Source organism: Lentinula edodes, assembly GCF_021015755.1.
Source record: "Lentinula edodes strain Le(Bin) 0899 ss11 chromosome Unknown C8R40scaffold_2, whole genome shotgun sequence".
Lineage (NCBI taxonomy): Eukaryota > Fungi > Basidiomycota > Agaricomycetes > Agaricales > Omphalotaceae > Lentinula > Lentinula edodes.
In genome coordinates, this window is record NW_025764308.1 from 1189592 (window position 1) to 1211852 (window position 22261).

A 22261-nucleotide genomic window follows, 5' to 3' on the forward strand; every position below is an offset into this window, starting at 1 on the left:
GGTATGTATTGATACCTAGAACTCGCAGGACCTGATGCTAATACTCAGGCTGTGCGCAAAGCAAAATCACTTTGTAGCAGCATTTCAGCAGATAAGTGTTGATTTCGCTCAGAACGGAAGGTATGGGAATGCTCGCATGAGCTTTTCATACAGTGGTTGGATTCACGGATTCTCCAACGGTAGCCCCCTGGAAGAGGACATACGGAAGTAGGTGGCAACGAAGAGTCACAGGGTTGAAATAACATTGAGTCTCAAGTAAGGTTAGTGTCCCACAACACCATCGTTTGATATGCAGTTGAAGACAGTTTACCAATGGAAATTTAACATCTTAAGATGCGAGTTCCCTAAAGTAACACAGTCCAGGATCGAAGGCAGGCGGATAAATTTGTCTCAATGGATGAAGAAGAAATTCCAAACATCACTGAGCGACGTCACTGAACAGCGGGAACTAGCGGGAATGATTTGAGAAACAATCTCCACCACTCTCTCTCCAAAAGAAATTGGACATGAGGCAGTACGACAAGTTGCTAGGGGTAACAAGACTCCGTCACACATCGACGAGTCCCAAGTTTATGAGCATGCTCAGCATAAAATTAACATTAAGTGCGTTTATATAAATAATTTTCATGATCGGGAAAAAAATACATCCTGCGTCTATACATATCTTACATCTACAGAAATATCGATGAGCTTCGAATATCAGATTCGGCCAAAAATCTACACTCACCAGCCATTGCCAAAACGCCTCAAACTTGTTTTTGGGTGGGGGTTCATCGTAGCTGCAAGTCTCATGAATTAGCCCCGTCTGAAGCTGCGGTGACCAAGTAAAACGTACTCTTCAGCTTCAATCTCAGCAATATTGGATATAAAGTCCATATCCTGTGGTTTGATTATAGGTTGACGGTAATACATTTTGGCGCCAATGTATAAGACAGGGAACAAGCCGAGAGGAAGGTAGGTTGTGACGAAGGTCGCTGTGTCCCACTCTCCTTTCAGGAACACGTCGAATCCACTGAACTGTGATACAGAGTTGGGTCAATACGAAGAAACAGGGTGAAAGAAGAGACCAATATACCACACAGAAGAGAACCGTCATGAACAAGGCATACCAAGATGCATATGGCTAGAGACACAATCATAAGTAACTTATCCAGGCAGTTCGAGATTCAAATGTCATACCTGAAGAGGACCGATGTAAGGAAGTTTTCTTCGGTCGAAACCCTGAACCTTAAGACCCTTGTGGAATCTCTGAGGAAAAAGTTAGTGACAGAATTAACAAGGTAGCAAAGGCGCGTCGCACAATGTATGTGAGGTTGATGCCGAACCATGTAAGCAGACCGGCGATGGCTGTGAATAGTTGGCTTAGTACGAGCTTTAGATTCCAATTGACCAACGCTTACAAGTCATGTTGGAGAACCAATTGAAAACAGTACCGGCGCCGGAACTCACGCCCATGAAAGCGAGTAAGGAGAAGGAAGCGCAAACCAGGAGACAGATGTACGGAAGACCTCTCCTAGTAGTCCGCAATAGGAACTGAGGAGCGTTGTGAGACAGAGCGAGACCATCTAGACAGAAGTCATCAATATCAATCTGTAAAACGATTTGCGATTGGCTTACAAAGTGCACGCGAACTAGTATACAGATCAGAGCTCGCAGCGGACCAGGCCGAGGTAAGAAGACACGCATTGATCAGCTAGGTTGGATCAGTATGTTATTAAATATAAATCATCAACAACAATAGAAATCGTTGCTCACCGAAGGAAGACCTTTGATGCCGGCATTTTGAATGGCGATGACGAAGGGTGAGGATGCAGCGGTTCCAGTACCCAAAACGAGTTGAGGATCGTTCGAAGGAACGAGGAGACCAATAACGAAGGTACCGCCAATATAGAAAAGGAGGATACGGACGTAGACACGTTTGATGGCTTTGGGAAGATTGCGTCTAGGATTCTTAGCCTCACCAGCAGCAATCTGAAATTCAAATTCAATTAATCGCCTTCGCAACACAGTTTATAGAGCCACATACAGCGACAATTTCTGTCCCAATGAAAGAGAACGCAGCTTGGGTGATGACGGCCCACCAGCCAAGGAATCTACCAGTGTTGCCTGAGATACCATCATACTGTACGAACGGTCCAGGCTAAAGCAAAAAAAAAATCAGAAGGAATATTATGGATGTCTGAGACGAGAACTCACGTTCTTCCAGTACCGGAAGCCCAAACGATCATGGTTGGGACCGCCTGAAAGTCTATGAGTGACATTGTCCATTGAGGAAAGACAAAACTAATAGAACACACCTCCAAGATCGATGACAATACCTAATATGATCAAGCCGGTGATAGTCAAGACCTTGATACTGGCGAAGATGAACTCCGCTTCTCCGTAAACACCTAGACCAAATTGACTAGACGAAAGTTATGGGTTGCTTGGATGCTCACCTGCACCACACAAGTTGATGGCAACGACGACCAGTAAACATATAGTGATCCATGCATAGTTGAGCTGAGTATTTTGATTCCAGTAATTGATAAGGACGGCAGCGGCACTGAGTTCAGCAGGCAAAATGATAGTCCAATTGTACCAGTAGTTCCACCCCATTGTGAAACTGAATGCTAAAGATACCATCAGCAGGAATAATCTTATCAGGAAAGAAAACGACCGAACCGGGATTAACGAAACGTTCTGCCAACTTGATGTGTCCACCGCTGATAGGGAGATATGCAACCTTAGGGAGTGGGTAGATCAGCAAGTATATCAACGGTGCGATATGAGTATTCTCACCATCTCTCCAAGTGAAATCATAGTAGCCCAGCAGACTGTTCCAACCGTAATGTAACCGAGGAGCATACCTTGAAACAACGAGTTAGGCAAAATGATGAATAAAGATTTCTCAGCGACTTACCGACAGGGCCTCCATGGCGCAAAGCATTTGCAGTTCCTACACACAAGACGTTTAATCACATAGAAGGAATTCAAGTCGAGATAAGACTTACCCAAAAATAAACCAGTTCCGATGACCCCTTCATAGACGTCGATAAGCATAAAAGAAAATATATCGACCCGAACTGCTTACCTCCAATACTAGAGAATCGAGGTCGTCAACGAACAGAAGGAATACATATGATGAAGAGACTTTTACCTGATCATGGCAATATGTCGGTTCTTCAGCTGTCTGTGAAGACCTTGCCCAGTCTCCCCTGAATGAAAGGCGTTGTTGGACTCAACGTCAGAGCCATTGTGGGAGTACGCTTTGTCGATCTTTTCGTTGCTTGCCATTGGAAAAGAAGGAAGACGGGAAGGAAAGAGGAGAGCTTAGCAAAATTACGCATAGGCCCAAAACCTTTATATCCATACACCAACGTCAGGTACGATACATCGAAACATAGAACGCACCGTATGATCAAATCTGTATCTGAAAAGTGGATCTCGCTAAATCGTCTCGTTATCTCTGGCAATGCGCGAGCCGCATCGCCCAGACTTTTCAGGATGGAATACAGTGATCCGCAAAGGTGAGTCCCGGACTTTTTGAGCAAAAAGACCACATTCCTATGTAAAATACCGACCACCTCACAATAGCTCACAATCTACTCGGGATGAAGAGTATGCACCAAAGAATAACGTATCTCTTGAAGATCCTTGTACAAAATAAGAGCGCCACAGTGACAAATGGGCGAATGATTAAAAAATGAGTTGTCCAAAACCGATAATGATTTACTTCCGCACATGTATGAACCGCATGCTTTCAATGCCCCATGCTCCGCATCAAACACAGCAATAGATAACGGTTTTCCAAGACGTCTGTTGCAATGAGAAAGCTACAGTAGCCTACAGTATATTCAACGTAATCAGAATCTAGTATACACCTTTCTTATACCCAATTGAATACTTGCGTCAACAAACTGAAGGGTCTCTGGTACCAAGGCTGACTACATCCGTGAGGTGTTTTCGTATTTTCTGACCCTGCGTTTGAGGTCGGGGAAGCAAAGCGAACTTTGCGGGGTAACCCATCATAATCTAACGGCGCATCATATGGACTTGAGAGATGATTTGGCCGCTTGACTTTGGCCATATCAGTGTCAGATGGACCTAACACAGCACACTCCGCCGCATCGTGAGCATCGTTCATCTCGTGTCGTGAATGTTCCTGCCCTCTTATCAGTGCACCTGCACTCGATTGTTCCAGGTTGTGTTGTATTTCGCTAAGAGTACGTTTCAAGTTACCCAATGATCTAGGATGGCGTGGGCCTGTAATTCTTCTGTCAGGATTCTGCAACGCGGCCCAAGCGAGTCCTTTTTCCACTTTATGAAGTCGTCCAAGAAACACCTGAACATCCGGCTCAACCCATCGAGGGTGGTGCGGGTACAACTGAATTAAATCAGGATGTGGTAGCTCCTGCAGAGCGCAATTGCCCAGATTCTGCATCGCTACTCGAGTCCAAGTTTCATGTTTTCTTTGAGATGGGGGCAAAGATGGATACCGAAGGTTAGCTAGCCAGTCGTATGTACCTAATCCTAGGCGATCGGATTCCGATATGAGAATTGAACCAGGTTCAGACGAAGAGGAGGTTTCTGGATTTACAGTATCCCAACCCGCCGGTGAAGGAACAGCTGCCGAGGTCAAGGAGGGACCTTTCGTCGCAACTGTGAACGGCACACTGCTTTTGGAGACCTCATCATCCAGACGAGTCCGCTTGATAGGACGTTCTGAGTCTTGAATGTCAGAGGATGCTGTGCGTTTCCGTGTCAACCAGCTGCGTTGTACCTTGGTCATCTCTGTATTCAGAAGCTGGCGAGCTAGCGAAGGAAGGAGGTCACCCGGAGCTTGTATAGGAGATTCCGCCAAACTGTGAAGCAGCGCTAGTCGTTCAGAAATCGCGCTCGGTGAGGGATGCGGAGCTTGATTTAGTTTAGAGTGAAAAGGATCTAGTCCTCGAGGAGGCGTGTCTATTGCATTATGGGTCCCTTGTTTTCGCTCGGTGCCCAGAATCGAGTATGAAGCACCAGGCGGTCTGGACTGTGCTGATGGGGGCCGAGGGGATAATTCCATAAGCTCAGTGAGGGGCAAATTTGCTTCACGGAGTCCCGTCTGTGCCACCTCCTCATGTGGTGACGAGGAACTTCCGTTATTAGGTTTATTATCGAAAGTGCCCGAATAGAAATCAGCCGAGGTCTGAACCGATTCCAGAGATTTTAGAAATGCTTCGTATGCGCCCTTTCGCTGCTGTAACGATTGCCCAGGCACGATGAACAGTCGGGGAAGACTTGGTGCAGCTACCCAATCCTGCCACTCTTGCATATCGAGTATGGGCGGGTTCAGCGCGTCGTCCTCAGGCACTTCTTCCAAGTGAGGTATATAGCTCGGGCTCAAATTGCTTTTCCGGATTTCGGCCGCGTTATGTTTGTTCCGCTTTAGGCATCGCTCCCGTCTGTCTTTCTCACAAGCTCGAGCGCCCGGAAAATCCAGCTTCATCTTCACCTTTCGCATTTCCCTCCGGAGATCCGCTTCGGTAGCAGGCGATAGAAAGAGTTTCTCGTTGGGCTCAACGGCAGCACTTTTCTGGTAATCGATAACCGTTACCCGTGCGTCGCCACCTATGAGAATGTGCCGAAGCTGTATATCTCCGTGGAAAACTCCACAGGAGTGGATCTGGGCAATGGCATCTACGCATCGCTCCTTCAGCGATAAGGGCATGTCAGTGCTAGCCTCGATCCAGAATGAGCTATGGGGTGGCTCCATTGCGACATTTATGGCACCTGGACCAGTGAAAATACCTATGACGTGGGGTACGCATCTACCTTGCAGGGATCTAAGCTGCTTCTTGTACAAGGCGAGCTGGATGGGCAGACGTCAGTCGAAAGGCGACATTGAGGCTAGAGTGCTCAAACCTCGGAATAAAAGGAATTATCCCAGTGTACGATTTCCCACCTGAATAACGACAGTTTGATTGAGTTCTATGCCGTCGAAAAAGGGGACGGTCCAAGTAGACTCACGATTTACAAATATATGGGAGACTCCGATTGAATACTCTACCTCTCTTGTAGTATGTTGAACACATAGTGCTAGCTGTATGGTGTTTAATGGTTTTCTCCACGCAACCGTGACAGTGGAACTCGCCTGACAGAAATGTAGAACTTTCGTCCTCGATGTCATGACCCACCATCCATTCCCATTTCCCGGACGGTGTATATAGTTGTCGAAATAGATTCGACGATTCGATAATATCTGAATTGTTTTCTGGCACAGGAGAAGGAGATCTTGCAGGCTCCAAATCCAAGGTCGTCTGGGATTTTGAAGCGGAGTCGATGACATGCTGCAGATCCAGGCATTTGGAGCTAGGAAATGTCCCTGGAGCAGGAAGATAGGATGGGGATTGAGATGGGGCCTTTGTCTCTGGAAGAAGAAGTTCTTGAAGTTGTTTGAAGAAGTTGGAGTCAGGATCTAAAGTAGATTTGGCTAAACAATTGGCGTTGGTTTGCATTATGATGAAAGACGAAAAGAGACGATACTTTTGACCAGTTCATAGGTGGTATAAATATATATTCCCCAGCGAACGCCATGTTATGAACGGATTGGGAACAAGAACAGAGGTGTTGCCAGTTTAAGAACAAAGCCTCAACAAGGGCGTCAACTGGTCAAAGCTGGCCTTACGTAACAAAAAAAGTTGACATACTTGGACGTACCACTCTTCAAATCAAGCAATGTTGTCAAGTTACTGTACATACAAAATAGTCTAAGTAATGCCTATTGATTATAAGGAATGAATGATAGCAGTTTTAGAATCGTTGTATGACTGTATAGTTCTAATAAGGCCCGCAAGTTGATGTCTGTACAAGCAAAGTGGTCCGAGAAAAATCTTTCGTCTTTTGATCAAGGAGGATCTCAGATATAGCAGTTTTGTCAGAGTCATGAGAGGCACGACCTGAACAGGTATTTGCCTGCTCATTTTGTTCATCGGCCCTTTGTTCGTAACACAGGGTGTCGGGTTCTAACTCGAAGCTTGTGACGGCGTTGGAAAGCCGCGAATGAATGCTACAACCAAGAAGCGAACATACGAATGTTCTTTCCCCAGCGAGATTGATCCAACTGCCTCGTCGCTCGTAATCTTCCAAACTCATGAAATGGCAAGAGTCAGCGTCCCAGTCGAGAATCTCCTGGTGTCTGGCATCAAGCCACAATGCTAGCGATCGAGTGTTGGAAGAGTCTAAAGAGGCAACTCCTGGTGAGGGTGGATAAGCGGGAGGATGAACGCTGTGATCGGGTATATGGGTGTTTATGGTCAATGGTGGAACAGAGGAGGCCTGTACATGCTTCTGCCGCATAAACATACGCTTGGCAACGCCAGCAACATGTTTCACCGTTCGATGCACTTTTCTAATGCCCCGAGATACTCTAACCAGTTTGTGGTCGTCGTCAGAAATATTTGGAGGTTCGGGAGCACGAGCGCCACTACGAGAACATTCTGACCGAGACGATAACGATTCAGAAGATTCAGTGGTCAAAGGAGGGAAGATCTGGCGCCTCATGGGCGAGTCCCAGGGTACATAGGGACTGTTGGGATGGCGCAATGAAGGCATCTGGAATAAATCTTTCTGTGCTGTTTCTGCAGCAGGTGGAAATAATGGTTGGGATAAGGAAGGTAAAGGAGGTAGTGCTGGGGGATTCTCACTCAGTCGTGAGGCACGACGAGACCGAGGAGTCTTTCCAGAAGAAATCATGAGCGATTGAAAGTTGAAATGAACACTCGAACCAGAAAGAATTGGAGGAAGGGCATGGAACGAATTTGAAATGCTAGGCCGCATACTATATCTGGATTCATGACGGATAATCAAGGATCCTGAGAAGCTACTCGCTCGCGAAGATGACCTAGGTCTAGTTGGCTACAAATGTAACTGTTAGTCGAGTTGTCGATCATGGAATTGACATTGTACATACAACATTGTCAGAAAGTGGTAACTCTCCCAGAGGCGAACGAGTGTATGGTCGTCGAAAAGAATCGCTCCTCGGCCTCGAAGAGCTCAGAACGATGCTCCTCGTTGACGGCGAAGGTGACCGAGGGCGACGGGATGTAGGGTTCAAGTGAAGTAAGACAGGATTGTCTAGGCTGGCAAGACAACTTTCAAAGTCGTTCTGTAGAAGCATATCGTTGAAGTTGTGATTGAAGAAAAATGAAAAGATCAAAATGAAAGTCTGGGCAACAGCCCGAAAACACGATGTGCTAGATGATTGTATACAGTACAGATGTGAAGTTCGCAAGTAGAACAGAACAACATCTTCACATCTCTTTATATCACCGGCCCGGTGCACATTGCTCAAAATCAACTGACTTTCCGGCTTTCATCTGCGTTTGCACTGTTCACCCGACAATCTCCCCCAGTGCTAGCCATATTTCATTTGGCAACATATCTTTTCTTAGCTACGCGTTTCTTTTCACCGGATGCATTAGAATCATGGTTTTGACCAGCGTTAAACCCGATTCAAGAAGTCGCCTCTTTTATTTTACAAATGGCTAGTACTTACAGTCCTGGTGACATTCAATGTTCTTCATTATGCGGGTAAATATGTAGGTGAACTGTGCCTTTCGGAAATCAACTGAATTTTGAACACTGATTGCGTACCAGATGACAATCCTATGTTGTGTCTTCGGAAATATCATCAGTAGCTTATGCCTCTCAGAGACACAGTGCCTGAATTCTACCCTTGCGCACATACCAAACAGTGTTTCTACATTCTTCACGCTATTTGTTCGGTCGCAAAGTCGGTTTTATTTCGGCTGGTTTTATTAGCCACTCGTCGAATCGACGTGTACCACCCAGGTATAAAACCAGGTATTATGGAATTGTTCAGCTTGCTTCCTAGTCTCGCAAGGATATGCTTCGATTTAAGCTGTTGGCTCTCTGCGCGTTAGCGACTAGCCCCTTGGCTTCCGCTGTGTCTACTCAAAGTTATTCGTGGAACAATGTTAAGATCGGAGGAGGAGGAGGGTTCATCCCTGGAATCGTTTTCAACCCTAACGAGAAGGTATTATAATGAAAGGACACGGTTGTCTTTTGCTTTCTGATAGTTGATTTGTGTAGGGACTTGCGTATGCTCGTGCAGACATCGGTGGCGCATACCGGTTGAATTCTGATGACTCTTGGACACCCCTTCTCGATTTTGCGGACAATTCTCGCTGGAATTACTGGGGCGTTGATGCTTTAGCCACAGACCCGATTGATACAAGCAACCTGTACTTGGTATCATCCTTCCCCTTCCGAGTTCCTGGATGTTGATACTCATTTCCGATTCTACACAGGCCACTGGAATGTACACTAATAGCTGGGACCCAAACAATGGCCAAATCCTCATCTCAAAGGATAAGGGAGATACTTGGACTGTCTCAGAACTGCCCTTCAAGGTTGGTCTTCTTTCACCCATTATCTATACACTCATGATCTACTATACAGGTCGGTGGTAACATGCCTGTAAGAACTAATATTTTTCCTTGTCCGATTGTGTCACAGTCCTGACTTTCAGCTGTAGGGTCGAGGATTAGGCGAACGGTTAGCTATAGACCCCAATGACAACTCAATACTCTTTTTCGGCGCACGAAGTGGTCACGGCTTATGGAAATCCACCAACTCTGCCGTCACTTGGACGCAGGTCACATCTTTCCCCAGCGTTGGTGAGTCATTTTTCTGCTCCTACCACGAAAAATCCTCATCACATTATAGGTACCTGTGAGTCGCTTACCCTATGATAAGCATTCAACAAATCCTGAAAGATTGGTTCAGATATTCCTGATCCAACAGATACCACTGGCTACAACTCCGATATCATTGGTATTGCCTGGGTTACCTTCGACTCTACCTCTGGTTCCACGGGAAAAGCTACGCCTCGTATTTTTGCCGGAGTTGTAAGTCAGGTAACAGTAACGTTCATCGCTCGTTCTCATCGCGCTTCAGGCAAACATGGGTTCAAACAATGTTTTCGTCTCAGAAGATGGAGGCAGTACTTGTGAGTTTCTCATTTTTCGCCTGTCTGTATAAAGCTCACTTTCCATATTTAACTTAAGGGGCTGCTGTTGCTGGTCAGAACAACACCTATATTCCTCACAAAGGTGTTCTATCCCCTGCTGAAAATACTCTGTACGTCAGCTATAGGTAAGTAATTTTTACCTTTAATTCCAGCAGGAAACAATGCAGCGCCTATAAACATTCTTTCTAGTAATGGTGCTGGCCCTTATGATGGTACATTGGGTATTGTACAGAAATATAACGTTGCAACGTCAACATGCGAGTCACTTGCCTCCAATACACTTTACATCATGCTTATACCTTCGTTCAGGGACTGATATCACACCTGTTTCTGGATCTGACCTATACTTTGGCTTCGGTGGTCTCTCTGTCGATCTCCAAAAGCCTGGGACATTGATGGTGGCTGCCTTGAACTCGTAAGTGTTGATTCTTTTTTATTTTATAACGGGCCTTATGAACTTTCATAGATGGTAAATACTTGTTTTTTTTTCCTGATAATTTCATATAATTCTTGCTTTGTGTTCCAGGTGGTAAGTGCTCTTGAAAATTTCTCATTGGATCATAAATATCAACTCGGCCCTTAGGCCAGATGGTCAGATCTTCCGCTCTACGGACAGTGGTGCTACTTGGTCTCCGCTTTGGGAATGGATTTCATACCCTACGCTCGCAAAGTACTACACTTACTCTGATGCACTTGCGCCATGGCTCGGTAACCAACAATTCTTAGGTTTGTCTATAGTTGTACTGATCAGTTTGTACTTCAGGACCTGATTCTGTTGACCTGACTCTTGGCGATCTGCAAATCGGCTGGATGATGGAGTGTTAGTCCTTTTCGGTTTGAGCTCCCCGTTCATTGTTGACACCTATTGATCATCTTCAGCTCTATCTATTGACCCCTTCGATTCTGATCATTTCCTATATGGAACTGGTGCGACTATCTATGGCAGCCACGATTTAACTCAGGTCTGTTGTCGTTGCAATGACTTCAGAGTTCCGATATTAACTCATCCTCATAGTGGGATTCCGAACACTTGATTACCCTCGAATCATTGGCAGATGGGATCGAAGAAACTTCCGTACAGGTGCATGTTTCAGAGAAAACGAAAACCGCATAGTGCTAATACCCCGCAGAACATTATTGCACCCCCTGTCGGACCTCTTTTATTGTCTGTAGTAGGCGATATTGAAGGTAAATATCGATAGCCATCTGTATTTTGCGGCTCATTTATTTTTAGGCTTTGAGCATACCTCCCTCACAACTCCTCCTGCTCAAGAGTTCCAAAATCCAGAATGGGCTACCGCAATCGACATTGACTACGCCGGTAATACCCCAACCGACATAGTACGAATTGGGAACAACGCTGGTTCTACCCTTCAGCAGGTTGCTGTATCTACAGGTTTGCACAAGTAGTTCTTCTATACGTTCAGATTCAGTCTGAACCTCGTCGTTCTTAGATTCCGGTAACTCTTGGAATATAGATTATGGCGCAGGTGTGTTGATTTCACCTAACGTTGATCGCCGAAGTCTTTGATTAACTTGCCCTGACATCTAAGCCTTGAATGTCACCGGTACGATCCGTGTGTTCCATTAGTACGGTCGTCTCTACTAATCCCTCATGTTCGCCAGGTGGAAAGGTCGCCTATTCCGCCAACGCTGACACCGTACTTTGGAGTAGCTCAACGAACGGTGTCTTGGTTTCTCAATACACTGATGGTCTGTCTCATAATTCCGGTTCTAGCTCTGTGCTTATCATCCCCGATACAGCCTTTACTGCTGTCTCGTCCCTCCCCAGCGGGTCTATTATTGCATCTGACAAACGCAACAATGCAATCTTCTTTGCTGCTTCTGGTGCAAATTTCTATATGTCTACAGATACCGGACACACCTTTGCCGTGAAATCAACGCTCAGCTCTTCTACCTCTCCTGCCAAAATCGTCATGCATCCCAATGTCACTGGTGACGTTTGGGTTTCCACTGACAAGGTGAAGCCGTAGCTTGATGGTTTCTCTAAATCTAACCTAATCGCTCCTTCCCAGGGTCTTTTCCATTCCACCAACAACGGTACTACTTTCACCACAATCTCCGGTGTCACTGAAGCCTGGGGTAATCCAACCTCTCTTCAGAAGATATCTGTTCAACGCTGAATGACCTCGTTTTGTGTAGCTATTGCATTGGGTGCGCCGGCGACGGTAAGCTGATCATCCTGTGGTCACTTTGAATATATGTGAACTGTGTTCTCTTAGTCTGGAGGGTATCCTTCTTTATATGCAGCCGCAAACATTGGAGGCACGATCGGATACTTCAGGACCGATGATCAAGGTGATGAATGCCCCTTGTCGCGCGATGATTTTCACTGACATTTGTTCAAGGTACAAACTGGGTACAGATAAACGACGCCGCTCATGGATTCGGTAGTATTTCCTCAAACCCTATAACTGCCGATTTACGGGTTTATGGCCGGTAAATACTCCGCCCTTCTAGTACTCTGACTTGATTCCTGACTTCATCGAATGAAGCGTTTTCATTGGTACCAATGGGCGAGGTATATTCTACGGTGTACCAGCCGGTGCAGCTCCACCTCCTACATCAACTGTGGCGTCGACTTCCACCACTTCAATCTCATCGACAAGCAAGACCACCACTACCCCTACAACCATTTCTTCAACTACTTCGTCGCACTCGACTACGACGTCTACCACATCCTCTTCTTCTCCTACCTCGACCTCGACAGCTAGTGCTTATGGACAATGTGGTGGTAAGTATATCCAGACTCATGGAGCAAGAGGGATTATCTTATAGGCTTATAGGCTCTGGATGGACCGGTCCTACAGCGTGTGTGGCTGGATACACTTGCGTCGCACAAAACACTTGTAAGAGTCATATCATTTTTATCGTTATACCGGAACTGATCGTCGCTATGAACGTAGTCTATTCGCAATGCATCCCATCGTGATTGCAGACATTGAACTCGGAGTTGAATAGGGCAAATAATTAGGAAATAAGGGATTGGAGAGAGTCGTTGCACAGAGGTTCTCAATTTGCGTAGCTTTGTTGAGATTGCCAAACCTATCAAAAAATTTCATCAACGTTTACAGCTAAAATGAGGGGAGAGTAAATTGTACTTCGAAAAATCGCCTGCGATCTGCAATTCGGACCCCTCTGCAGCTCGTGAGGTTTAGGACTTGTAATTTCGAACACGCATCGATAATAGGAAATAGACCCTCACCTAAGTAGATAGTGAGATGTTATCAAGAGTGTCAACGGAAGTGCTTACTCGTAAACTTTGTTCCTTCCACCTCAAGTCTGACGAGATCGCAACAGCAGGCAATGTAAGCCCCAGAATCATCTCCTATACTGGTGTTGTTGAGAACTAACGTCTCCAATGCTGGATGTGTTCCATCCATAGGAAGAAGCGCTGCCAATGCATCAGATCGCATGGTTGTAATTCCGGCCAAGTTCAAGTACTTCGAGATCACATAAGGCTATGTAAAAACCTTTGTTTTTAAAGGTCAAGGCTCACTAGACATTTTCTCCCAACTCGTTGTATGAAACCAAACAATGAAGCTTTTGACAACCTGGTATTGGACACGAGGTTTACAGAGCGTAGATTTGGGAAAGATTGTAATGCACTTGTCAGCTTCGGAAGTGTGGCGTCGTTCAAAGTTGTTGCGGAAGCAACGCCCATTGACCCTGCGGCTCCGAGAGCACCAAGTGATAGAGTTTGCAAATTGGAGAATGAGGTAATGGTCTGGAGGAGTTCTGAAATAGCTACTGGAGTTGATGTAAGAGACAATTTTTCAAGCGGTGGTGCTGAAAGATGAGCGCAAACACTGAAAACATCTCGGCGAGAGGTGAACAGAATTGGGCGTTTGGTAGCGGTGAAGGATATATCCAAACGTCTTAAATTCGGGGATAGCGATACGAGGAAGTCTATGGATGAATCGGCTAATTGCAGACCACGCAGCTTGAGGGTTTGTAGCTTCGGCATGCTTACTTGCTGCTCGATTAAGTATGGGTGCAATTGAGCCATGAAGGTAGCATCCGTCTAGGTGGTGCGCAATGAGCAAGCATGCAAAGAACACCGATAGAGAACCCACCCAACGTTGTAAGCCTGCAATTTTCAGCACCTCAAGTTGTTTTCCATGAGCCACGAGTAACTCAGCTATAGCAACAGGCGAAACTGACGTTTCACTGAGATTTAAACTTCGGATTTCTGGGCAAGATTTGGCGATAGCGGTGATCGTTTTTGGTCCTACTTTAGTGCAATTTCTAATGGCAAAAAACTGAGTATCGTGTGCTACTGTATTCAGAAGAGATGAATCGCTACCGTAAAACGAGCGATCTCAGGGAATGTAACTGGGCAACAACCTTGGCGAACACATCATCGCCAAGTTTGCTGAATCCGGATAGATTAAGTTCGCGGACCTGAGGGTTGAGTCGCGGAATGGCCAAGACTGTCCCTCTATTTGCACCTGGCAGTGAGTCGGAAGATAGAGAAAGGTTGAAACCACGCAGGAAGTACTGATAGTATTACATGTTATACATCTGTCTGCTGTGCTAATTGTGCATTCTATAAACGCACGGTGACGATGATCTCATGTGGAAGAAATCCTGGATGCGACTTCTTGAGAAGGGTAAATAGTCGAGGCAGAACAGAGTCCGGAAGAAGTTGAAGCTGATGGGATATACGACTCTCCCATAGAGAATTATGTTCTCGAAGTCTCTTGAAGCAAGACACGAATCGCCAATCACAAAATGTGACTAGAGTAGGTACAGTTGTAAGAGGAAGAGTGCGGGAAGAGGGTTCGTTGACTTGGAAGATAGCAGTCTCGAGGTCGGAAGGTGCACCGAATGGGGGTATATCTCCAGTACGAGATCGTTTCGTTGGCCTTGAAGACATCTTATTGATTGTGGGGGCGGGAGTCGGGATCAGGTAGACGCACGTCACAGCGTGATGGTGACATATCAATACCTTTGGCTTTGACGAAGCACAATCAGGCGCCTGCTGCTTTCCGGCGTCTGCGGGACTCTTTTTTTTTTGTTGCTCACTGAGTCACTGTACGGGCGAAGGGAGCGAGTGCCCCGAGTGGAATTGAGCTGCTCAACGTGCATCGCACGGGTCACTGCTAGTTTAAGACAAATTGAATGTCTTTTGTTGTATAGGATTCAATATGAGTTCTCCATATTGAAGTCTTACGATGATCTGCAAGGCTTTATGTAGCCATTCTTAGACCTGTCATTGCCGTCCAGTACTAGTAGTCAATCAAGCGTAGCATCTTATTTGTATATACACAAAGATTACATCTTGGGTGAAGTTCTGCGAACTATCTCGATAGTGTTTGCAATCTCTCGAGCTAGAACGGCATCAGCTTCATGCTATCTGTCAGTACATAAACTCAACGTTACTCACCCACTTCGTCTGGTTTCTCTAGAGGTATCATGTGCGATGCACCTGCTATATTGACACTAGACGTATTTCCTGGCCGAAGTTTGACCAGCCTATCCGAGGATTCGACGCCTGCCAAACTAGAGAACACCAAGCTTTAAGCATTACGCTAGGTGACAGTCCCGAGCAACCTACCCTCCACCCTTCTTTCGATCCGGCATTACCCACTTGATATACACCTTTTCATCTAAGCTGGGTGCTTTAGCATACATATCTTCGGATGGTTCTATGCCATTAGTATATGCCAAAGCTTCTAATACAGGATGTGTTTTCAAGTGTACTGCGTCAGAGCCTGATGGTGTGTATAATCCGCATTCAATAAACAGATTTAGAGCATCCGGGTGCCAGGCACCAAAGAATGCAGATTTCTTGTGCAACGATAGAGCCTCCTCCCTTTCAAATGTTAAATAAACCTTGATTATATACAGATGAAACAATAATAAAGAGGCTTACCTTGAATTCCAAGAGTCCCTTCGGGCGTATGCGCCTTGGGCCATATACCTCAATGTTGGTCTCAGAGTAGGATCATTGAGTTTGACGATGCCGGGATCTACCATAACCAGAGCGGAAAAACATTGAGGATATGAAAAGCAAGCACGGGCGCTGTACTTTACGGTTATTGAAGATGGTTGACGAAAGTTCTTCACACGCACCAAACATTTCCACCATATGAATGGCCAATACCAATGATTTGACGCTCTGAAAAGCCTTGGTGACCTCTATCCTCGAATTCAGCGGCAGAAACGCGCGGTAAATGTACCGGTAATTCGTCTGACATGATTCTAGAGGGCATGTAGTGTAGAAGGAAGTGAATTATGTCTCTGGCACCGTCGTACCAATCAGCTGCAATGTCAATTCAGTCGTTCCCCGTTCTTGATGGATTGTATTCAGGAACTCACAAAGTTGATTGAGCTTGCCTGAATTGAGGAGCGCAGAGTCCCCGGTATCTACACTTTCCCAAGTCCATATCTCTTCAATGTCGCGACCAGCCGGAGACTTCACCAAGCGCATGATCAAAGGTTCCCAAGTCTATAAAAAATAGTATATGAACTAGAGATAGAAATCAAAGTGTAAGGATTCCGGACCTCTTTGTTAGTACCGAGCGCGTGTGCAAATATCAGTGTCAACCCCTTGGTTTTACGGGGCACCTTGTCTAGGTCCTTCTTGACATATCGATTCAAGCAAAGCCACAAGCGACGCTCATAACCTGGCGTCCCTTGAACACGCCTTGCTTCCTCCTGTTCCTTCCGCCAACTCAACATCAAACCTACCTGCTCCTGAGCCACTTTCTGCCGGCCCTTGGTGTCCAGATTGGCCGCCTGCATTCGTGCGTAAGTTGGCATCGACACTTCATCCAGTGCTTTAATTTGGGGGAATGTTCTGAGCGGTGCTGCGTCGACAATATGCGTGGATAGTGTGTAAGGAACATCCGGGTCATCGCGCCACAGAGGTGTCCGGGGAGGAGAGGGAAGACCTGGCTGGCTTTTGAGAACATCAGGGGGAAGCTGCGGGGCCATTGAACTCAGTCTGAATGGGTCGTTTGCGTTTGGCATATCGTCGAACAGGAGACAAGATGCGGAAATGATAGTCCGACAAAAACACGTTCAATATAACTGTTGGCTCTCGGGCATCGGTCAAAGTAGGCTACTCAATTTTCCCTTGCTTGCCACTGTCCAGATCGCGCCTTGGAATAGCTATGTGAATGTTGGGACGCGATGTGTGCCGTTGGAATGGTCGAGTACGTCACGGTCGATGACAAGAATGGTGAAAACTGGTAAAGAACACCTAGCGAGTACCTACATACTAGTATCCAGTGACCCACTTTGGAATTTTGAGACTGAGGCCGGCTTCAATGGATCATTCAAAGTGTTGATTGCGGGACTATTTTCAAAAAACTTCGCTATATCTGTGGATGATGATGATCACCGCTGCCACCGGAGTTCATTGGCGCCAAGATTGGAATGTAGTATGAAGTGAAGATATAGCCCAAGAAGTAAAATCATCTGCGAGTTCTTAGTTCTCTGTGATAAATACTACAACGCTCTATTCAGGATTGGTTTTCTATGGGATTTGATTCATAATGGTAAGAAGCATAGCTTACATGTAAGCTGGCGACGTCCTTCCTCCCTTGAGCTCCCTTATCTCAGAGTAAATCTCAATCGTCGATATATCTCGGAACGATTAGTTTCTGTGTCTCGAAACCAACATGATAATAATATGTATACATACACCATGAATATAGGATCCGGGTTATGACTCTGAGCAGAATCAGTTTGTAGAAACGTACCCAGGTAAAAAAGACGCAGAGGCTTTTCCTGAACGAAACGGTATGTAATACTGAAATACAAGTCCATGGACAGTAGTGTTCTTCAACTTATTCTGGGTTACCCAGGGTATATATCTTAGTTGAAATCGAGCATTTGGTTCATTTATTCAAGTACATCCCTCCAATCTATATACCAGCTATATACTGAGATATTTATTTCTAGAACAAGAACACCTGGTCGCTGAGCTTGCTGACCGTGCGAGGGGCAGGGTATTTTAGTTCATCGAGATGTTTCCTGAGAAGAATGCAATGAATGAACAAATCTCGGGAAAGGAATCGAAGGAAAAACTCACTTCATGGCCGACATCATGGGTGGCGGCCCACACATGAGAATCTTACAGTCTTTATCCTGGCTCGGCATGTAGTGCGCAACCTGTTCCTTTGTGACGAAACCGACACCACCTTTCCAGCCAGGGGGAGGGTTGTTAAGGACGTAAAAGATGTTGAACCTTCCAGCACTGTTGTGATGAAGGTGTTCCAACTCGTCGCGTAAGAGGATATCTTCTTCGTTAACGTTGGCGTAAATGAGGTTAATGGTCGTAGCATCGGAATGGTCCCAAATTGAAGAACGAATGATCTGGTACATGGGTGATATTCCGGTACCTCCAGCAATCAAACCAAGGTGACCAGTGAGTTTGTTGTTATAGATGAATGCGCCCTTGGGACCCTTGACACGAATGCGATCGCCGATCTTAAGAAGGCTGAAATGACGGGAGATGTTGCCTTTCTCGTATGTCTGAAAGGAATCAAACATTTTAAAGTGAGCTAAGGCCGAGCATATCGACGCGTTAAGCTCACCTTGATGAGAAGGTCAAAATGACCCTTGTCAAACTGATCCAAAGTGGTAGGGGTATAGCTACGCATGATGTCCTTGCCGTTAATTTCCGCTGAAACTTGGATGTGCTGGCCAACAGGTAGACCGAGAACATCTTTACTACTAGGCAAAGAGAAGCGGTAGCTGTAATCGGATGGTCAGAAAGACTAAGCTGAGGCTCTGAGACGCGATCGCAAGACGTACACGGCAGTGTTGGGCGAAACTTGAGTTTTCAGAACAAGAGGAAACTCTTTCCACTCATTGGGGTTGAGGACAGGCTTACGTTCTACAGTACGCTTGCATTAATAGACGCGAAACGACGATAGGGATGAAAGACTGACCACCACTGAACGCCAGCCAATAGAAGGCGACTGCAGCCAAGCCTGCAGAAGCGAGGAATGCTGGTGTCTGCACCAAGGCAATGGCGTCCTCCTGAGTGAAGGTTTTAATGAAGTCCTGAATTGAATGAACGTCCATTTCCGGATGCTGCGGGTCTTTAGGTAGGCCGATGAGAATGAGGTTCCGAAGGTGAATATCTCTCGCAGTAAGGAAAGCAGACACCCAGAAGCTGACGAGCAGAAGGATACCAAAGGTGAGTGAGAAGGATAGAAGGAAGAGATATTGGTTATGGCTGGGCATACTTATACGAATTTTGGGGTTGGGGACCCAGGTGAAGTTCTGGACGCGTCCAAAAGAAGGTACAACCTTGAAACAAGCGCCGAATCATTCCGAATTTGCCACATCAGTCAGTCACGTGTAAAGCTCTTACTGTTTGACCTCGGTGGACACGGCTGTGGTCCTGGTTATCTTCTTCTACTTGTCTCTTCATCTTCATCGTAACTGGCTGGTCCATTCCTCTCATAAACCCCCACGATGTCCAAAATGCAGCGCAAAAAGGGGCCTCCTTCCGCGATAAAAACCGATATGCCACAACACTCTCGTATAGCTGTTGCTTTAGGTGATCCTGCAAGTGCCTCTGACTCGGATCATACCTCTAGTCCACGGCCCATGTCCCTTAGGAATATGAAGAAACTTTCCTTGACCCTACCTTCGGCCCAGTCGTCTTCCTTATCCTTGGGTCTCCAGTCTGAGCCCCAGAGTGCTAACAGTACAGCTCAACCAGAGCTTCCTGGTCCTCGTCCAAGGCGGCCATCTGTTATTTCCCTCCCACCTCCCACCGCCAATCCTACCGTGGTGTCTTTTTTGCAGCGCAACCGAGAGCAGGAGGGTGATCCAGCTGTCCCGTATGCTGACGGTCCTATTCAGATAATCCCAGGCATCTGGTTGGGCTCAGAGGATAACGCTCGTGACTGGACCGGCCTCATAGAGCGTGGAATAAAATCGATTCTCAATGTCGCTAAAGAGGTTGCTTCACCTTTTGAGCCAGCCAAACCTCATTCGCTTAGAGTCGCTGTCTCAACTCCCAATCTGAATAAAACACTCGACTCCACAGCCACTTATCATCCACCACATCCTGCCACAGGCAGGCCTGGTTTGCATTATCTAAAGCTGCCATGGTCCCATGGACAGCGGGATCTGGTTGCAGACGGTTTTCCTGTTGCCATGAGATTCACTGATGAAGCTCTTCAACGGGGGGACGGCGTGCTCATCCAGTATGTATCATTCCTATGTTTCTGCCAATCAATATGTCTAACATGGTCGTTGCATGTAGTTGTCAATGTGGTATCTCACGCTCTGCAACGCTGACCATTGCCATTGTGATGCGGGCCGCAGCCGAACGTTCCTCCTTTGTACCGTCTGAAATATGGGCACTCAAAGGCATGCAACCTGCATATGATTATGTCAAAGAAAAAAGCGCATGGATAGGCCCAAATATGTCGTATGTGTTCTATTCTCTACTCTCACTACATTGACTGAGGATGCTCTAGACTTATTTATCAACTGCTTGATTATGAACGTAAACTCAAAGGACAGGACGCCAACTCTCCTTCCTCAGATCGATCTTCAATGATTGCAGATGAGGAAGCGGAATGGAGTCGCCGGAGACAGATGATGGAAGATGAGGACGAGGATGATCATGAAAGCCGGCTTGTTATGCAGGAAGCACAGGCACTCGATAAGGCTATGGAGGATCGTGTAGTTGCACGTAAAAATTCTGCATCGTCCATGTCGTCTCATGGTTCGTCATTTAGCGGCGTAGGTATGGGGCCCGCATGGCGCAGTCGATACAGTCGCAAGCGTACGGGTTCAGTAGCAAGTAACACCACCAACGGGAGCTTGATCAGCGAAGATCTAGTTGAGGAAGAGGAAGAACAGGAATTGCTGGGTGTAGGCGGTGGATTCGAATCCGACAGCCCAGATTCCGATATGGTCGGCAATGAAAAAGAAAATGTAGACAATCTGGAATCCTCGACTTCGACTTCTTCGTCTACCAACAATCCACATAAGGATATTCAAGACGTAATCTCTCCTCCGCGAAGCAGCTCGCTGTCTTCTTTCACACCCAGGACTGCTCGCCCTAAGCTCCCGCCATTCACTCCCAAATTGAATTCCCAAGCGCAACCCCCACCTTCAGCCCCGGTTTGGAAAACGTCTTTTGGAAACAGTGTATCTATTCCGCCTCCTTCAACAGCTTTCCGTTCATCGTTTGATCTGTCAACTCCGAAAGCAAATAAAAGACGGCCGACTCCTTTGGGAACACTTGCTCCTATTCCCCCATCTCCCATCGCCATCATTGTTGAAGGGGACAGTTCCAACGAGGCTAGTGAAACTGAGTCTAGCTATGCAGTACCACTTTCGCCAAAAAACAAGCCATCCAAGGTTCCACGGCCTACGTCCGTCGTGTCATCCTCATCATCCATCCTTTCAGCAAGCAGCCGCCGATCCTCTGCTTCCGCTTCTTCTATTCAGTATACTTCTCCCTTTGCGGCGCCACCGCGAATGCGCACCGAGTCCCGAAAACCCGCCCCACCACCTTTACACCTTCGCCATAGTGTAATGCAGAAAGTCAAAGCGCAGAGCCAGGCATCGCAAAGTGGAAGCTTCGCATCCAAACCTGGCAAACGCACTGTACCGTCGTCGCAAGTTTCGACCCCTTCTCAAACCTTGTTCGTCTTCCCGCCCAGTCCAACCCTGACAACACGGACGCCGTCCACCATGACATTAACGTCTGCCACTCCACGCGATCTGAATGTTCCCTTCCCTTCATTCTTGGCTACTCCTCGAGTGTCGACCTTCCGGAATCATCAAGGCAAGACTCGCTCGTTCATTGGACTAAGCGCGCCCCCCACACCGACGACGGGATTCTCCAGGGTGGACGTTCGAGGTTATGTTGCGCTGAAGTGATTAACAATAGGCTATGTCGAGGCTTTGGGCTGACATCTCATTGCTCATGCGATCAGGCAAATTGTATAAAATCAGAACGGATGCCACTGGGAGTTGAGTTCTCTCACGTTTCGACATTCGCTATGCTTATGTTGGTGTTACGCTTGGTGTCGGGATACTCATGCTAGTCGTACGATCTTCTACACGTCTTCTTCTAATCCGATCCTTTCCGCGTTCACCTTCTCTTTTTTGAATCCTCTTATGTTTTGAGCTCTCGTCACAGATTTTTCCAGTTTGCAAATTTAATGTTCACGCACTTGGCTTGCTTTGTGCATGCTTCTCGTCGATCTACTTGGTTGTGCTTCCCAGCTTCAT

At 46.5% G+C, this 22261-nt stretch overlaps 8 protein-coding genes across 8 annotated transcripts; 2 read left to right on the top strand and 6 right to left on the bottom strand.

Moving 5' to 3' along the window:
• Positions 1-624: 624 nt before the first annotated feature.
• C8R40DRAFT_1165479 (amino acid permease) lies at positions 625-3276 on the bottom strand (the record flags this gene model as incomplete). The annotated part of the gene is made up of 19 exons (XM_046230695.1): positions 625-654; positions 728-779; positions 836-1017; positions 1076-1123; positions 1180-1248; positions 1301-1347; positions 1401-1565; positions 1618-1693; positions 1756-1971; positions 2027-2140; positions 2197-2240; positions 2298-2390; positions 2439-2612; positions 2665-2725; positions 2782-2849; positions 2903-2938; positions 2994-3020; positions 3074-3081; positions 3140-3276. The coding sequence occupies 19 exons, from the start codon at positions 3274-3276 to the stop codon at positions 625-627; spliced, it is 1647 nt and encodes a 548-aa protein (XP_046091609.1).
• A 900-nt stretch (positions 3277-4176) lies between these two features.
• C8R40DRAFT_258749 (uncharacterized protein) lies at positions 4177-6451 on the bottom strand. The gene is made up of 6 exons (XM_046234512.1): positions 6116-6451; positions 5992-6064; positions 5887-5926; positions 4763-5833; positions 4580-4704; positions 4177-4512 (listed from the first exon to the last, which is right to left on the bottom strand). The coding sequence occupies exons 1-5, from the start codon at positions 6159-6161 to the stop codon at positions 4618-4620; spliced, it is 1317 nt and encodes a 438-aa protein (XP_046091610.1). The 5' UTR covers positions 6162-6451; the 3' UTR covers positions 4177-4512; positions 4580-4617.
• A 350-nt stretch (positions 6452-6801) lies between these two features.
• Positions 6802-8140, bottom strand: C8R40DRAFT_1165481 (uncharacterized protein; the record flags this gene model as incomplete). Its single annotated transcript, XM_046230696.1, has 2 exons — positions 6802-7878; positions 7934-8140. 2 exons carry the CDS (start codon positions 8138-8140, stop codon positions 6802-6804), a joined length of 1284 nt encoding a protein of 427 aa, XP_046091611.1.
• Positions 8141-8869: 729 nt separating this feature from the next.
• Positions 8870-12968, top strand: C8R40DRAFT_1034072 (uncharacterized protein; the record flags this gene model as incomplete). Its single annotated transcript, XM_046223389.1, is given in 27 exon segments — positions 8870-9019; positions 9076-9234; positions 9294-9395; positions 9445-9462; positions 9521-9658; positions 9762-9893; positions 9943-9994; positions 10053-10140; positions 10205-10264; positions 10278-10430; positions 10599-10723; positions 10779-10835; positions 10895-10977; positions 11031-11096; positions 11146-11203; positions 11250-11411; positions 11470-11505; positions 11569-11583; positions 11642-11728; positions 11780-11997; positions 12052-12118; positions 12179-12204; positions 12259-12334; positions 12385-12475; positions 12532-12770; positions 12823-12885; positions 12943-12968. 27 exon segments carry the CDS (start codon positions 8870-8872, stop codon positions 12966-12968), a joined length of 2547 nt encoding a protein of 848 aa, XP_046091612.1.
• A 40-nt stretch (positions 12969-13008) lies between these two features.
• On the bottom strand, positions 13009-14982 carry C8R40DRAFT_259014 (uncharacterized protein). The gene is made up of 7 exons (XM_046234514.1): positions 14598-14982; positions 14343-14536; positions 14113-14284; positions 13536-14060; positions 13290-13479; positions 13138-13241; positions 13009-13081 (listed from the first exon to the last, which is right to left on the bottom strand). Exons 1-7 carry the CDS (start codon positions 14913-14915, stop codon positions 13049-13051), a joined length of 1536 nt encoding a protein of 511 aa, XP_046091613.1. The 5' UTR covers positions 14916-14982; the 3' UTR covers positions 13009-13048.
• Positions 14983-15313: 331 nt separating this feature from the next.
• C8R40DRAFT_1165484 (Alpha/beta hydrolase family-domain-containing protein) lies at positions 15314-16978 on the bottom strand (the record flags this gene model as incomplete). The annotated part of the gene is made up of 7 exons (XM_046230697.1): positions 15314-15369; positions 15426-15541; positions 15597-15854; positions 15915-16064; positions 16115-16304; positions 16361-16490; positions 16547-16978. 7 exons carry the CDS (start codon positions 16976-16978, stop codon positions 15314-15316), a joined length of 1332 nt encoding a protein of 443 aa, XP_046091614.1.
• A 968-nt stretch (positions 16979-17946) lies between these two features.
• Positions 17947-19240, bottom strand: C8R40DRAFT_1065548 (NADH-cytochrome b5 reductase; the record flags this gene model as incomplete). The annotated part of the gene is made up of 5 exons (XM_046225678.1): positions 17947-18022; positions 18081-18523; positions 18586-18745; positions 18806-18887; positions 18943-19240. 5 exons carry the CDS (start codon positions 19238-19240, stop codon positions 17947-17949), a joined length of 1059 nt encoding a protein of 352 aa, XP_046091615.1.
• Positions 19241-19474: 234 nt separating this feature from the next.
• Positions 19475-21907, top strand: C8R40DRAFT_1165486 (uncharacterized protein; the record flags this gene model as incomplete). The annotated part of the gene is made up of 3 exons (XM_046230698.1): positions 19475-20214; positions 20274-20441; positions 20491-21907. 3 exons carry the CDS (start codon positions 19475-19477, stop codon positions 21905-21907), a joined length of 2325 nt encoding a protein of 774 aa, XP_046091616.1.
• Positions 21908-22261: the final 354 nt, after the last annotated feature.